The sequence below is a fragment of the Knufia obscura genome (assembly GCF_036327395.1).
Source record: "Knufia obscura strain CCFEE 5817 isolate CBS 148926 chromosome Unknown scaffold_1, whole genome shotgun sequence".
NCBI classification, from domain to species: domain Eukaryota; kingdom Fungi; phylum Ascomycota; class Eurotiomycetes; order Chaetothyriales; family Trichomeriaceae; genus Knufia; species Knufia obscura.
Window position 1 is genome coordinate 1,594,245 of NW_027042687.1, and position 16,405 is coordinate 1,610,649.

At 52.3% G+C, this 16,405-nt stretch overlaps 7 protein-coding genes across 7 annotated transcripts; 3 read left to right on the plus strand and 4 right to left on the minus strand.

The window, feature by feature from the left end:
* Positions 1 to 673: 673 nt before the first annotated feature.
* Positions 674 to 4,330, plus strand: PMZ80_000592 (uncharacterized protein; the record flags this gene model as incomplete). The annotated part of the gene is made up of 1 exon (XM_064869042.1): positions 674 to 4,330. One exon carries the CDS (start codon positions 674 to 676, stop codon positions 4,328 to 4,330), a length of 3,657 nt encoding a protein of 1,218 aa, XP_064734539.1.
* A 407-nt stretch (positions 4,331 to 4,737) lies between these two features.
* puf6 (Pumilio y domain member 6) lies at positions 4,738 to 6,860 on the plus strand (the record flags this gene model as incomplete). Its single annotated transcript, XM_064869043.1, has 2 exons — positions 4,738 to 4,900; positions 4,966 to 6,860. The coding sequence occupies 2 exons, from the start codon at positions 4,738 to 4,740 to the stop codon at positions 6,858 to 6,860; spliced, it is 2,058 nt and encodes a 685-aa protein (XP_064734540.1).
* A 321-nt stretch (positions 6,861 to 7,181) lies between these two features.
* On the minus strand, positions 7,182 to 8,207 carry PMZ80_000594 (uncharacterized protein; the record flags this gene model as incomplete). The annotated part of the gene is made up of 1 exon (XM_064869044.1): positions 7,182 to 8,207. The coding sequence occupies one exon, from the start codon at positions 8,205 to 8,207 to the stop codon at positions 7,182 to 7,184; it is 1,026 nt and encodes a 341-aa protein (XP_064734541.1).
* Positions 8,208 to 8,517: 310 nt separating this feature from the next.
* On the plus strand, positions 8,518 to 9,777 carry MVD1 (diphosphomevalonate decarboxylase; the record flags this gene model as incomplete). Its single annotated transcript, XM_064869045.1, has 2 exons — positions 8,518 to 8,579; positions 8,652 to 9,777. 2 exons carry the CDS (start codon positions 8,518 to 8,520, stop codon positions 9,775 to 9,777), a joined length of 1,188 nt encoding a protein of 395 aa, XP_064734542.1.
* A 638-nt stretch (positions 9,778 to 10,415) lies between these two features.
* On the minus strand, positions 10,416 to 11,426 carry STS1 (Tethering factor for nuclear proteasome sts1; the record flags this gene model as incomplete). The annotated part of the gene is made up of 1 exon (XM_064869046.1): positions 10,416 to 11,426. One exon carries the CDS (start codon positions 11,424 to 11,426, stop codon positions 10,416 to 10,418), a length of 1,011 nt encoding a protein of 336 aa, XP_064734543.1.
* Positions 11,427 to 12,020: 594 nt separating this feature from the next.
* On the minus strand, positions 12,021 to 13,307 carry PMZ80_000597 (uncharacterized protein; the record flags this gene model as incomplete). The annotated part of the gene is made up of 1 exon (XM_064869047.1): positions 12,021 to 13,307. One exon carries the CDS (start codon positions 13,305 to 13,307, stop codon positions 12,021 to 12,023), a length of 1,287 nt encoding a protein of 428 aa, XP_064734544.1.
* A 1,017-nt stretch (positions 13,308 to 14,324) lies between these two features.
* On the minus strand, positions 14,325 to 16,014 carry PMZ80_000598 (uncharacterized protein; the record flags this gene model as incomplete). Its single annotated transcript, XM_064869048.1, has 2 exons — positions 14,325 to 15,052; positions 15,102 to 16,014. 2 exons carry the CDS (start codon positions 16,012 to 16,014, stop codon positions 14,325 to 14,327), a joined length of 1,641 nt encoding a protein of 546 aa, XP_064734545.1.
* Between the last annotated feature and the right edge of the window lie 391 nt (positions 16,015 to 16,405).

Sequence of the window (16,405 nt, forward strand, 5' to 3'; positions counted from 1 at the left end):
CTTCCAGGGCCCGAATTTGATGCATATTCGTCACTGCGACACTCGAAATCTTGTGCCGCTTTGGAAATATCAAGAAACGGCAGCCACAAAGCTTAGTCCTTCGTGAGGATATGTTTCCGGTGGCCCAGCCATGTTCAACGACAGGCAAATAAGGTGATGCAGGGGTATAGCACTTCTGCAAAGTTTGCCTTTGTGCCTTGCAGTAGCCGGCGCTCGAGCACCATCTGACACGTCAGGACGCAACCTGGTGGATCGTCAGATGCTGGCTTAAAGCCAAGCTCGGACTTGAGCATGAAGAATCTCACCCATTGGCCGCCCCAGACTTTAGCGGTTCTGCGGCTGGGATTTTGGCTCGCTGTGCCATGCTAGCCTAACTCTAGCGAGCACACCAGCTTGTGTAACTCTTGTCTTCAGGTCTTGACTGGAGGGTAATTTTGCGCGTCGCTCCTCCGAACTTCTCGCGCTTCAGCTGACATGCGGCCCTTACAACATCGACATCATTGCTGGGACGAGAAAAGCGCAGGATCTTGCTTACGGCTGCCTTAACCATAGTCAGCATGATATCCTGGCTTGTGTGAGAAGGCACTGACATTGTGTCAACGATCCTCGAGCGCGATAGTAAGAGTGTCTGCAGCGGCTACCCGACGTCAAGTTTGTGCCAGTCCCAACCAACATGGCGCACGCAAGGATGCATACTCGGAACGACTCGGGTGTATCAGTACACTCGTTGATCACTCGCGACAACCCTCCGAGTCCAACGTTGACGAACCCGGAGATGATTATCCCGATCGAGCCATGGCAGAGAGAGCCATCTTTTGACAGGGACGACGCACCACATCCGCTGCTCGAACCAGAAGTGCCCCTGTCGCAAACATTGTCGAATACGACAAACTCAACATACAGAAACAGCGGGACCTCAGACGGATCAATCAACGTTGCGACAGCTATTTTGATGCCCATGTCTACGAGACCACCTGCTCGACCCCCTACAACGATTCATGGCGCGACTACACCGATACCTACATACACAGGTTACGAGCATGGTGCGCCGCTGAGCGATATCTATGAAGAAAGTGAAGCAAATGCGACCCCAAGGTCAACCCGGCAGCGGACACCGTCACCTATAGACGAAGAAGACGAAGAGAGAGGAGACACGACGCCGACAAGACCCACGTTGCGACACAAGAAGCGACACAGTGCCATGTCCACCTCGAGCAGTGGTGGTTCAGACGTTGGTGACTGGGAGAATTTCGACTCCTCCAAAGTACTTTCCAGCAGGGTTGCGGCTGATCTTGCACAGATGAGAAGAGAGGATACACTAGAGGTGGAGGACGATGTGCGCAAGAGCAGACGGCAGAGTAGAGAAGAAGAAGAGCTCGCTGCATTGAACGCGCGAGCAGAGAAGATCCTGGAGAACGCGAGAAAGAGGCTGACGCATATGGAAGACAACCTAAAGGTTGCCAGGAACTCGATAATTATGCCCAGCAGGTCACCAAATCTTGGAGGTGAACATCAGCCAGTAGGTGGTCTATATAGATCGATCTCTGCGGCCGGAGCTAGCAAATTGGGGAGGAACCGTCAAGGCCCGCTTGCCATTCGTACGAGTGCCAGTCTGCAGCACATGAGAGGTGTAAGCGATGCAGGTGTATCAAGTGCCACCAAGAGATCATCGCGTCTCCCAGACATAAGGTCGGCAAGTGCATTGGAGTATGGAAGCCAGGGCAGGTACACCTTGTTCCCTCCGGACACGAATCAGTCGCCTACCTCGAAAGTTCAGCAAAGTCCAGCTAGCAGCCGAGGTTTCAATTCCCCGCTTAGACCACTAGAAGAAGAAAGAGGAAGTCCTAGCACAGCGGAGACCACTCCTGAAAGTGTCAAAGCTCCCATGAAAGGTCTAGGCATCCTCAGCCCAGCAGCAGCTATGTCGAAAGATAACCTCGCAGCTACGCTCGATCGTCCTCTTGCGCGAGAAACTCCAACCCCTACGCGACTGGGCCGCTCGACATCCTCAGCCTCAACAAGGTCTACCAAGGAGTTGAAGGAGCAGATGACCGATCTCAAAACGCGAATCGCCGAACTCAGATCCAAGGCACAAGAAGAGAACCTGCGCCGGAGAAGTTTTCAGAGTCTACGATCGTCGAGCCCCTACGCGAACGCGAGCCCCGAGCAGTGGTATGCATCGAGTCCTGCATGGAAGGACAATGGGACTCCTATCTACGCTACTGCTGGTGTTGGATGGAGAAGTCCTGCTTCGCCAATGTCACCAACTTCACCAACATCACCAATCGCACCCAATCCAGCGCCGCAGGTGCAGGACCATGATGAGCAAAGAGACTCTCTCCCGATAACGCCTGCGAATGTCAAATTTCTGGATGTGGACCGAATGACACCCGACACAGAAGCGAGACTGCTTAGCTCGGCAAGGACAGACAGGAATACGCCTTCGCTAGCACGACAACGAGACGTGGTGGACGAGGCAGACGAAGATGACGTCGATGAACGACAAGCTGTGGACTCCGTCTACCAGCAGTCTCAGTACGAAGACGCATCCGATGAAATCGAGAACCAAGCAGAGGACAGCGACGAGGAAACTGAGCGCATAGCCGAGAACGAAGAGGAACAAATATATCTCAACGAAATGCTTGAGGAATCTTTACGTGATGCCGAGGTTGAGCCAGAGGTCCCAGCTATTCCTGGTAGCTACCTCGAGACACCAAATGGTACTCCCGCACTTATTGGACCTGAAGCCCAACGACACGAAGACCGTCTAGATGCCTTCGACTACGAGAATATGTTCCTACACAGCGCGATGGGTACCTACACCGGAAGAAGTCTTAACGGTTCTGACAGTGGATCTGATGCAGATAGTGACGACGATGGGAGTGTTGAAACCAGCAGAGCTGGCAACAGAACACCTGTAGATGAGGTTGAAGGACAGGTCGTGCAAAGCAGTACTGAGGAAGCAGAAGGCCCGATGGCTGGGGCAAAAAGTCCTGAAGCTAGTCTCCACAATACACCTCGTTCCACGCACAGTCTGAATGACCAACAACAGCTGCGAAGTCCGCCCAGAATTGAGCCAGCTCAGCCACCGAAACCATGGGCGCATGCTAGAAGCAATTCCATGGATTCGGTGACTACGTCAGCAACATATGAAACAGCTACGGAAGGCGAAGGACACGAGGATGAGGGGCCAAATGAGATGTTGAGTTGGGGTCCGGCGCCGTCAAGTAGTATCGGCTACTCCCCAACTTCATATCAGGCATATCGCGTCAACCAAAACCACGAGCCTCCCATGCGCGCGCGATATGGCTTCTCCTCACCTCAGGGTGGTGGACGGTCTACACCACTTGCAGCACGATCGCCTATGCCGAACTCACCTCTACGACAGCAGCATTTTGAGATCAGCTACGACCGCGAGAAAGCTATGCAGTCGCCAGGTCTGGGATTGGGTCTTGTCGGAGCAGAGAACGGACAATATATCAATGACAATGGTGTACCAGAACGGTTTCAAGGACGGCCAAGCCCAACACATTCTAGGCAATCTTCCGCAGCATCGGCGCAATCACAGAACTTCCGACCAGAGTCGCAAGCCACGATCGTTGCAGCCTCGCCAATCAAAAGTCATCGTAGACAGTATTCGAGTATTGACCGAGCCCGATCTCCGTTGACAGCGAGCAAGGGGAATACTGGCAGTCCAGTCACGGTGACAGTGGCTTCATCGCCACAACGCAAAGTAGTCATCAACAAAGCATTACAGCGGCCAGGGTCGTATACCTTGGAGCCACAAATGGCGGGCCCTCCGAACGCACCGCTCCCCGCACCACCTAGTTCTGCGATCCTACAAGCACAGATAGCAAGCCCAAAGAAAGTCGACGTGAAGCGGTCGAATAGTGCACAGAAAAGGACACCGCCAACACCGCAGGGACAATATGCTGTTCGACAGCAACGGCAGCAAGGTCAGCTGAACACACCGCCTGTTCTTCGGGACACTGCCACTTCACCTATGGGGCCTGGTCAGATACCAAATACAGAAATTCTGATGGAGAGTCTCATTAAACTTGCCGACCCTAGTTTCACCCTCGCACCAGGCATCAAGTTTGAAGAAGTTGACAAGCACCTTGTTCTCGGACTGCTGGGCGCGGTCGGAGGAGTGTGTAACAGCATACTTACGGCGAGTGTGCAGTCCGGGAGTCCTTCTTTGGGCAAGACGCAGGCTGAGCAGCTTGTATATATGCTTAGAACGAGGCTCGAAGAGGCGACGACTACTCTGGAAGGAAGGGACAGGGCAGCGACACCGCAAGGTCGAGGAAGGACTATGAAGGAGATCTAATTGCAGTAGAAGCATACTAGGAGTGGATACTGTTCAAGCGAAAGTTGGGTATGTACAACTATGTTGATAGCATATACACGAAGTGGCTGCAAAGCTGGATATGAGCAAGCCGTACAATGAGATGGGAATACGACTTTCATGTAGCGAAGACAGTACAGGATATAATAGATATAGTTAAACAGGGATACAGTACCAGCACACTTCTCTCTGAACCCTCGCGTGACTGATGGACAACGTGATACTCTGGTGTTGAGGCAGGTAAGCCGACACAGATTACTGGCTGATCCTCGGTAACCGATAAGCAGTTTGGGGAAATTTTCTGGCAGTCGCGACTTGCAAGCAGCGCAAGGACTCGATCATAGTAGTTCTCATTCCACCTTCATAAACTTCTGATCTTAACAGTCAGCATGGCAGAACCAAAACGCAAAGCCGGCACAGACGCCGGTCCACCCCCCAAAAAGTTCAAGAGCGAACACGGCAACAACGGTGTCCATCCAGACCGCCAACGCTTCCAAGGCGGGAAACCAAATGGGTTCAAGAAGGAAGATGGTAAAGAAGGTGTGTTGAATGGTACGTCCCCTTCTCCTCTCTCACACCGTGCCCATCGAACACCACACTAACACTCCTCTCCACAGGCCAATCCTCCCGCGAAGCCCACCACAAACAAAAAGCCCTCCGCCTCGAACGCCAAGCCGCAAAACCAAACGCCGACAGCATCGCGCGCTCAAAAAAGATCTGGGAGCGCCTCCGAATCAAGTCCGCCGTCCCAAAAGATGAACGCCGCACCCTCGTCGATGAGCTCTTCAGCATCATAACGGGGCGCGTCAAGGAGTTCGTGTTCAAGCACGATAGTGTGCGTGTCATCCAATGTGCGCTGAAATACGCGAGTCCGGAACAACGAACGCAGATCGCGGAGGAGTTACGCGGGAGTTATCGCGAGTTGGCGGAGAGTAAATATGCGAAGTTCCTGGTTGCGAAGTTGATTAGTGAGGAGAAGGGCGGGAGTCATAGGGTGAGGGATATGATTGTGCCGGAGTTTTATGGGAGTGTGAAGAGGTTGGTGAGGCATCCGGAGGCGAGTTGGATTGTGGATGATATTTATCGGGGGTTGGCGACGCAGGAGCAGAAGGCGAGGTTGTTGAGGGAGTGGTATGGGGGGGAGTTTGCGGTTGCGGGGTTGCATGATGAGAGTCAGAAAGTTACGGGGGATCTTGCGACGATTTTGAGGGAGAGTCCGGGGAAGAGGGGGCCTGTGATGGGGCATTTGAAGGAGATGACGAATCAGTTGGTGCAGAAGAAGACGACGGGATTTACGATGTTGCATGATGCTATGTTGCAGTATTTTTTGAATTGTGCGGTTGGAACACCGGAGCATACGGAGTTTCTGGAGATGTTGAGGGATGATGAGGAGGGGGATTTGTTTAAGAATCTTGCTTTTACGAAGAGTGGGAGTCGGGTTGTGTGTTTGGCGCTTGCGTATGGCGGGGCGAAGGACCGGAGGAATATATTGAAGCATTATAAGACGCATGTTAAGCTGATGGCTATGGATGCGTATGCGCATTTGGTGTTGTTGACGGCGTTGGAGGTGGTTGATGATACAGTTATGACTGCTAAGGCGATTATTCCTGAGCTTGTGGGGAAGGATCTTGACGCTGAGTCGCGCGATCATGAGTTGCTTGGATTGGCGACGCATATCCATGGGCGGGTGCCGCTGTTGTTCCTTATGGCTGGGGAAGGAGAGAGTCCAAAGTGGCTGCTTGATACGCCGCATCACGACACGCTCAGGGAGATTCGAGAGATCAGAAAAACGACGTCGAAGAAAGAGCCGGAGACCAGGAGAGTCGAGCTCAACAAGGCAATCGCACAGCCGTTGCTCGACTTCATTGCGTCCCAAGCTGAGGCACTGGTCCAAACGAGCTATGGCTGCCAATTCATTGGTGAGATTCTGATCGGAGCAAACGGCGAGAAGGAAAAGGCACTCGAGGCAATGGCTAGTCTCGCTGCACAGCAGAACGCAGCCGAGATGTTGACCACGCCTCATGCGGGCCGGCTCTTCAAGACTCTTGTGCAAGGCGGCCGATTCAACCCTGCGACCAAGACCGTCGAGGCAATCGATCCGCCCTTGAAGTTCGCCGAGTTGCTCTACAATACAGTGAAGGAAGAGGTAGAAGATGGTCTACTTACATGGGCAACCGGCTCGAACTCATGGACAATCGTGGCGATGCTCGAGAATGAAGGGTTCGAGCACAAAGATGAGCTGGTCGCGCAACTGAGGAAGCATAGGGCTGAGCTGGCGGCGCCTAAAGAGGACAAGGCGGCAGGCGCCGGAACCAAGGTCTTGCTGGAGAAGATTGGTGAGGATGTGGAGGAGGGTGGAGTGCCGTTGAGAGAGGGCCACAAGAGCAAGAAGGACAAATCGAAGAAGGCTAAGCGGGAGGCGGCTGACGCGGTTGAGGACGTGCTTGGTGAAGAGATGAAGGAGGTGAAGAAGGTTAAAAAGGAGAAAAAGAGCAAGAAGGGCCAGCAGTAATCTCATGTGTCGCTGTGTCAATGAGCTGGCTTCTGTCGAGCGTTCAGCAATCAATACTAGGTCACAGTGACCTTGAAGCTCTGCCTAAAGGTTTAGAGATCCTCTGTGCTTCCTTGTTGTTTCCCCTTGTCGGTGCGCTGATGTGAAATACAGACTTTGCGTTTATCGTCTGCGCCGAGGCGCAGAGTGACGAACAGCCATATGCAATTCATACTCAAGTGTCACTATTGATCCGGTTGGAGGCGTGATCTGATTGACATTCTTCCATATCTATTCATACATACAGTTTTGTACATTCCTTTCTAACCAAGAATATTATTATTATCTCCAGCCAAGAAATTTCTCCGCCCTCATTCTCACGCCCTCAAAGCTATTCAGTTTAGGCCGTACATCAAGATAGAAATTGAGCTCTTGTGCTCTCCTCCTCGGATCAACGTCCTCTCGCTCCTTCCCCTGGTAAAAGTCGATAATGTACTCAACTTGTCCACCATCACACCGCTCAACAGTCCAATCATGCCTATCAAACGGCTCAATAGCCCCCATAACAGTCGTTTTCCACTTCGCCTTCGGACTCAACGCGCCCGCTCCCAACCCCTGAAAACTCAATAGCTTCGGCCCACCGCACTGTTTCGAGCTATCACCCTCCCACTGCTTAATCAGATGCCACGCCCGCTCGTTAACAGCATTATGTATCGGTATAATACTACTTATACTCCCCGCCAACTCCTGCGGACTCGTGTTCGTGGCCGCCTTCTTCATCACAGCATTGAAGAACTGTGTCTCGGAGGGATATATCCAGTTTCCGCTGCTATCTCGTCCAGTCTCGACTTCATTGTTCGCTGGCGTTCCTGCAGTGGCAAGGCCCATAGCTCGGGGGATAGTAGAGACTTCGCGATCCTGGGAAAGAGTTCGGCTAGTTTTTCCGGTGGGAACTGTGATGGGTTCGAGCGTAGGTGATTGAGAAATGGTTGTGCTTGAACATTCGCGGGAAGCGCGTGAGCCAAAAGAGAGAGGCGCATCTGGCGTTCCATGCGATCTGACCGGTATTGACGTTTGTAGCGGGGAGGATCGGGTGGTGGGGGGCTGTTGCTGATTTTGTTGTTCTGGGTGCTGTTGTAATGTTGTGTTGCGAGAATCTGTAGAGGGCTGTTGTGCTGCTGATTGTTGCTGTTGTCGTTTTGCGGCTTGGAGCCAGATTTCTCTTGTCTTGTGATCCACGGGGCATGCATCTTGTTGGACTGAATCTGCTACTGGCGGGTGATTCGAGGGTATCTGTGGGTGTGGTAACAGAGTTGACGGCGGTGGCTCGCTCGCCTTTTCAACGGGATCTGCTTTCCACCAACCCATCGTGAGAATGTTTGAACAAATATTTCTTCGAGGGGTGCCTGCGTGCGCAAGAAGCGGTAGAGATGGTGTTGGACGGTTTGAGATGGCGTACCAAAGAAAAAACACGAAGATCTTAGAGGCGGAAGGTGCAGGTGGGTCGTTTCTACCCTGCCAGTGGTTCATGCAAGATGCGGTCCGAGGCAAGCGCGATCGACGTGCCTTCCCTTTTGAGAAATTTGTGTTCATCCCACCATCACCGCTCTTCCTTGTAGTCTTTCTCCTCTGACAGCACAACGACAACCTCTGCTGGTTTTTGCTTAACCCGGTCAACATGTCTGACTCCACCGTATACCGAGCGAGTACGACTGCACCGGTCAATATTGCTGTGATCAAGTAGGTACGCACTGAACCACTTCCCTTCGTGCGGCTGCCCGGATCGCACAGCTACTGACGGCGAACCTTCAGGTACTGGGGCAAGCGAGACACAGCTCTCAACTTACCGACAAATTCCTCTCTCTCTGTCACACTCTCGCAGAAGTCGCTAAAAACACATACAACAGCATCATGCTCCTCTAGCTACAGTGGGCCGGACTCCCTCCTACTCAACGGCGAACCAGAAGACATCCAGTCAAGCAAAAGAACGCAAGCATGTCTACAACTACTCCGTCGCTTCCGAAAGGACGTCGAAGCGAAAGACTCCTCCTTGCCCAAACTGACTGATATGCCTCTGAAGCTCGTCTCCATCAACAACTTCCCAACCGCAGCCGGTCTAGCAAGTTCAGCAGCCGGCTTCGCTGCCCTTGTCCGAGCAATTGCGAATCTGTACGAGCTGCCTCATAGTCCCACACAGCTCAGCTTGATCGCAAGACAAGGTTCAGGGAGCGCCTGTCGCAGCTTAATGGGCGGCTACGTCGCCTGGAGGGCCGGCAGTTCCAAAGACGGCCAAGACAGCATAGCAGAAGAGATCGCCCCTGTCAGTCACTGGCCGGAGATGAGGGCTCTGATATTGGTTGTCAGTGCAGACAAGAAGGGTGTAGCCTCCACTGCAGGCATGCAGACCACCGTAGAGACATCCACGCTCTTCAAAGCAAGAGCGGAAGAGATCGTGCCGAAACGAATGGCTCTCATGGAAGAGGCCATCCAAGCGAAAGACTTCCCCAAGTTCGCCGAGACGACAATGAAAGATAGCAACTCGTTTCACGCATGCTGTCTGGACTCGTGGCCACCAATCCACTATTTGAACGATGTATCGAGAGCAGCGATGAACGCGGTCGAGACGATCAACAGACGGGCTGGAGAGCTTGTGGCGGCATATACGTTCGATGCGGGTCCAAACGCTGTGATCTACTATGAGGAGAAGAACGAAAAGCTTGTAGCTGGTGTCTTCAGGTACGTCTTGCAGGCCGTAACAGGATGGGATGGCGAGTACGGCAGCAATATTCCATTGAATGATCGAGGTGGGTTGGAAGCAAAGACAGTCATGACATTGAAGAGTGGCGTGTCGAGGATCATCTGCACGGGCGTTGGGGGAGGCCCAGAGCAGACGGACGAGCATTTAGTTGACGAACGAGGTCAGGCTGTGAAGGTCTAAAGTGGTTGCTTGGGGCTTTCGTCAGGTCTGTACAGCGGATGCTGCTAGCAACAGCGGCTGCCGCATTCGTCTCATGTACCGGTTATTCGAATAATGCTCCATGCTCCTCCTTCTATTGAACAGCGCCGTATACGCCAGATACTTAACGCAACTCTTGCTGCGTGGCTCAACCATCAGGTGGTATAAAGCAATAAACACTATCTGGAGTCCGAGGCACCTGGTACAAGTGAGCTGACAGACACTCGCGCCTACAAGATTCGAAACACGACTACTAGAAGGAAAAGCTAGATCTGAGAAAGAGACATGCTTGCAAGCCTTGGCCACACTCATCGAGAAGTCCAAAACCGATGGAATGAACACCTACGCTGGAAATCCTGCGTTAGCCATAAATGCATTCATTCGTGCCTTTGCCTTTCCATTTGTGCAATAGGGGTATATCTAATGAAGGAAACCACTGGTCCACGGGACTGAGTAATCCATCCACCTTGTCTGCTGACTGCGAAGAATTCATACCGAAAACATCAACCCACATGCATGCATGCACCCACAGAACGCCGCTTAACAACCTGTATCCACACAAAAGGAATTCGTTGCCCTGTATATCTTGTCCTCTTCCCCTCACCCAATCGAGGTGCTCCTCACCAGTTGCCATTTCCAGTCCTCATATTCATAACAGGTTGCTGCTGTTGCTGCTGCTGCTGGTTCTGGCCCTGATCCGTCCCATAAGTTCCACTAAACAGCTGATTCCTCACATCCTGCCTCGTCGAGAAGCCATTACCCGTCGAACCCGATGGTCGCAGCCAGCCCAGTGCAGAAGCAAGATCGTCGTAGGCATCCTGCATCTGACCTCGTGATCTCTGGTTATGCACTCGGAGCTTCTCCTCCCACCCACCGTATTGCAGCTGGATTCCACCGCCTCGTTTTGAGGCCTCTTTGATGACTGTTGACCATGCTTTGCTGATCTCTGCGTATGCGTTCTGTTTGGCGAGGTTGTGTTGGGCTGTGTCCCACTCGGGTAGTTCCGTGATGATTTGGGTCACGCCGTCGAGGTAGGTTAGCGAGGTTGAGGACTGTGATTCGTTTGGGGGGAGGAAATGAGGTGTGAAGTCTGTTAGGGCGTCGAGGAGTTCGTTCCATTGGGGGCGGACTCTGTCGTAGGAGTAGTCTGATCGTGGGTTTGGGTCGAGTGGGAAGGAAGACCGCAGGCGATCTAGGTACTGGCGGAGGACTTCGAGGGTGCTGTTTACTGAGGGGCGAGGAGCGATGTTGAGGATTTCGTCTCGTAGCTGTGGGTTGCGGTCGGATAGGGTGCGGACTATTGATCGTAGGCTGTCCTTGTCTAGTGTTTCCAGTAGTCGATCGACGGTCAACGGTCTGCCTGTGAGGTTTGGTCTTGCTCGTTTTCTTGACATGGGTTGGGCCGGCGGTAATCGTGCATTTGAAGGCTGCGGACTTGTGGACATCTCGTGATCATCTTCGCTTGAAGGAGACGCCTTGCGTTTCCGGCTGTTGGTAGGTGTTTGGGACACTGATTCCATGTTAGCATGTTGAGAGTAGTGTTGATCGGTGGGCCTACTTGATCGTGTGGGAGAGAGGCGCTGTTGTTCGTAGAAGTGAGGAGGGATCGGAGGCGTAGCTAGGCTACTCATGGCTGTGGCGGTTGTAGACAGTAGACAGTACCGTGTACTCGAAGACGCTTGCTTGAAGTGAGAGGTAGATGTCGTAGGCTGGATGAGGAAAGCGCTGAGCAGTTGCCAAAATGGAAGGTGCTCAGGAAGGTCGAAAGGCGATGGTTGGTGTGTTCGGCAGAGGCAATGTCGAGGGAACAGGAACAGGAAGATTATAGAAAAGGTGGTGTAGGGTCAGGTAGCAATAAAGCAATAGTGGAGTTGGAAGGTGCAAGTGATCGTCCCATGCAGTGTGCCGAGTACTTGGAAAACGGCCAGCCTCGTCACTAGGTGGCGAGGCTGCCATACATTATTACGCAGCGCTTCACTTTCACCATCCTGAAACAAAGGGTCTAAACAACACGCGTGTAGCTCAGTGACGCGAACAATGGATTGATTCGCATCAACGAGTCTACTATAGGCAGACACTAATCAAACAGAATACGATGTTGGAGTGTTCGATGCCATACCAATATTCACAAGCTCTTATGAACCGCAATAGGGCTACCCTGACGCCGCCACATGCTCGTCGGATCGGGCTCTCATATACTCAGTACGCACACGATTGATGATCGATCACAGCCTGGAGGACACGCTGGAGAAGTCTCCTCCACCTTTCCGCATCGGGGACTCTTGATCCTGCTCTGGTTCGACCAATAGCGTAGAATCGACATCATACCTCGTGCTATCGAGCGCTGTCCCGTCCTCAGCCTCTTGTAGCTTCCGAGCCTTTGCTTCAAAGAAGTCATCAATATGCCTAGTACACCTCTGCCACGCCCTCGCGGTCCGCGCTTGATGCTTGCCGACCACACCATCTCCTTCCTGGTTCAACGACCTACTAAACACCTCAAACGAGATAAACCCCTCATATCCAACGTCGAGCAGCGCATCGAAAATTTGAGTCACAGGCAGATACCCAGACATCCGGCCCTGATCTGCTGATTCCCCCATATCTGTCTCGAACGGAAACAGCCGCGCGTTCCTGGACCATGTCATACGAGCCGGCTGCTCAGCATTATACCACTCGTGCTTCTCATCCAACGGTGCGTCCAATTGCTCGCCATCGCAAAGCTCGACGTAAAACACCTTCTTCAGATTCTCCGGGTCACTGAATGTGTCCCTCAATTTCCGTATTGACATTGCCATGTCAGTATCACCACTAGCATTCTTACCATTTGTCCGCTCAGGATCCGCATAGACACGCCCCGCAATGTTGAACGTATCCAGACACGTCCCGAAATTCTCCATGTCGACTGTCTTGACGATATCCCACGCAGCATCCCAGGTATTGATATGCGTCCCCCAGCAGAGCGCTTCATACGCGAATCGTATCACCGGGGTCTGAGCTGCGCCGATCTCCGCTACTTTCCTGAGGTCGTCCACAATACGCGCACGATCACCTGTGCATTCATCCTCCGACAGAAAGTTGCTGGGGATCTGGACTAAGGTCGTACCCAAGCATTTTGCTATCTGAATCCACAGATGCAGCTTGTTCATCCTTTCCTCTCGTAATGCTCCGTCGAGCAGTCCCTCGTAGTGCATGAATGGCTGCAAACAGATGATCTCGAGACTATGTGGTGTGGTTTCAGAGCACCACTGTCTGATCTGGCTTGCACAGCTCAGCAATACCTCGTCGTCGTAGCTGAATCCGGGCGTTGTGCGTGCTGGTGTAGTATGGAAGCGTGAAGCTAGGGTGTTAGCGTCATGGTGGAATCGTTGGGCGAGTTGCGCGATATCTTCGTAGAACATCTCGATTGACCCCAGGCCAGCGGCTGCTGCTGCTTGTATCTTGGTGTGGATGCCATGGTATTGAGGGTTGCCGAGGGATTGGGAAGCTATGCCTGGTATAAATCTATGGGACATGTTGACCTCTGCTGATGAGGACAGCGACGCTGACTCGACAGTTGACCTGCAATTACCGTACTGAAGCAAATGATGTACAGGTGAGGTCGGGTTAGTAGCAATAGTCAGTATAGTCTTGGCAACTGTTGAGACTTGCGCCTGAATGTTGAGGATGATTAAATAGTGCTGTCAGCAAGTGAGCGTGTAAACTTCATGATATCAGGCAAGCACGTCCGGCAAGAGGTAATCTAAGTCGTATCTTGAGCAGCATGTGAGCATCCATGATTGTCATTAAGTCCGGGTCGATGCCGTCGCAAAGCGCAACCGAACTTGATCGCGGCTTTACTTTCGACAACCCTTTGCTTGGGAGTCGGAAGGTGTCTGTTGAAGATGGACGCAGAGGAGAAGGCAAGGACGATCAGCTGCGTCATACTTCGCATATATGATACAGACAATACAAGAATATATGAGTGCTGGAACACTTATGTCGCGTCATTTTCGTTGTCAGTACCCTCCCCCTTTCCTCGAGCTTCATATCCGGAGGTTGTTCCTTAGTCGATTTCCCGCTTCGGATGAGTATATAGCCGATGCCAACACCGCTAGGCCTAGCCTTCACCAAGGTTCCTACCGGGCCGAAACCTGGGGCTCTCAACTCATCGAGATCTGGCAAAGCACATGGGCAGCTCGGGGTCTTCTCCATACTGTACATCGAGTTGTGGTTGTGGACTGGAATCATGTTGTAACAACGCAATCTTTGTTCATGGTGGTGTATGGCATCTTACTTAATTTTGCAAAGTGGGTGTGATCGTGATGCTTTTGCAGCATCGTCCCGAACGGTATATGATCCTGCATCCGCGTCAACGAATGTGGCATGACAAGTACAGCTGAGGCTTGCGACTCTGACAACACATACATCGCAACTTGCTCAGGTACTGCAAAAAAAATTCAAGATTGAAGTGTGGAAATCGTAAATTGATTCTGCACGCTCAAACGCGTCGTCTATACAACCTCCTTTTGGAACATCCTACAACATGTCAATCAAACCTGCTCAACATGTTTCTCTCCAACCACATACTTTTGCTCCTCCGTAGACGTACTGTCGAACTTTCCCTCCGCATGGGAATGCCGTCTGAACTCCCTATCTGCTTCCTTGACTTCAGCCAGCACAATAGCGTGTGCCTTTCGAGCTGGGAAGTTCTTGCTGAACAGCCTATCCATAGCTTCCAACGGGATACCCTTGGTCTCGGGCACAAGAAACCACACATAGAACGCAGCGAGTATCATCATGCTAGCGAAGAAGAGGTATACGCCGTAGCCCATAGCGGCAAACATTTGAGGTGTGAATCTGGCGATTAAAAAATTAAACAGCCAGTTAGAGGAAGCGGCCCAGGCCTGGGCAAGTGTGCGGACATTCTGGTCGAACATCTCAGAGTTGAGGACCCATGGAGTACCATTCCAGGAAGGGGTATATGATACGGTCCACAGATAGAAGAAAACCATGGCGGAGGTGCCGCCGGAGCTCAGCGTGTCGGTCGGGTTATCGGCCGGCTTAGCGATGGCAATATAGGCTGCGATGTAGTACATGCAGACCGCGCCTGCAATGGCACCGTACATGAGGAGTCTGCGGCGACCGAAATTGTCGATGAGGTAGAAGAGCCAGACGAGCGTGACGACGGTCTTCACAACGCCGAAAACACCAGTCGTGAGGAGGGAGGCAGATGTGCCCTGGATGCCAATCGACTTGAAGATTGTAGGGGAGTAGTAGTCTGGAGAGTGTTAGCTGAGCTCATACAAGCAAAAATGAGTCGAACATACTTATTGCGTTGATACCAGTAGCATTTTGCCACATGAAGAGCGAGCCACCAAGCAAAAATCTGTACAGAACTTTCTTTTGAGTGAAGACTGCCTTGAAAGGTTGCCAGAAGCCCATACCGACGGTGGATCTTTGGTGCTCGATTGCTTGATCGATCTGGTAGACCTCCTCTTGCATATATACGTGATCAGCATCAAGCTGTCGGAGCCAGCAGAGGTTCCTAATGCCTTCCTCTCGCTTGCCCCGCATGAACATCCATCGAGGAGATTCCCTGATGCAGAAGACACCAACGAACAGGAGACCAGCTGGGATGAGTTGTACAGCAAATGGGATTATCCACTGCTCGTGAGTTGAAGGCATAGTTTGATCGACACCGTAGTTGATCCAGAAGCCCACCAATCCACCAATCTGCCAGGAAAGCTCGTAGAGACCGACAAGTCGACCTCGGATCGCTGGCGGAGCAATTTCCGAGCAGTAGATCGGAGACAAGTTGGAAGCACCGCCGACACCAATGCCAGCGAGAACCCTTCCTCCGTACATGAGACCCAGACCACGTGCAGCGTTGCATCCCAACATCATGCCAGCGCCGACGATGAAGATCGTAGCAAAGATAGCCAGACCTTTCCGCCGACCAAGGAAGTGACCGAAGGGATAGGCAAAGAAGGCGCCGAAGAAAGCGCCAGCTTGATAGCATGACACGATATTGGCCTTGAGAAGATTGACGGCTGGTGTACCCAGGCTCTCGAAATCGAATTCTGTGGTGAACGACTTGAGTGCGAGTGTGCCGCCGATGAAAGCACTATCGTAACCGATCATGATGGCGGCCGAGCCAGCCACGAATGCTGACATGTAGACGCGCCAATTGTAGACAGACTTGGGCGTAGGTCGATCTTCGACCATAGTGAGGAAGCCCATGATGGCAATGCAGAAGCTACAAGCTCCCAGTCCACGGTCTGTGTGGCTGTGAAGGGCGCCTGGGGGCAGAGTATGGCTCGGACCAGAAAGGTGGCAGCAATCTGAGGGATGTAGAGCTTGGGAGAAGAAGGATATGGCAGCGATCGCTTCGATATATGCAATTTCTGTCAACAGGCTTTTGCTCGGGGACCCCAGAACCAAGGCTCTAGCTCGCTCCGCAAAATCAATGTCTTGGGGGCACTTTCCGAAGAGGAGAGCTTGTTCTGTGGTCGGTGAAGGATTCTTTCAAGCGAAGTGGATCCGGCAAAGTCTTTACCAGACTCGATAAAGCCGATGCCGGGCCGCATTCTAATGTTTTACCGCTCATGCATCGAAGGCTGTCTTCTTCAGA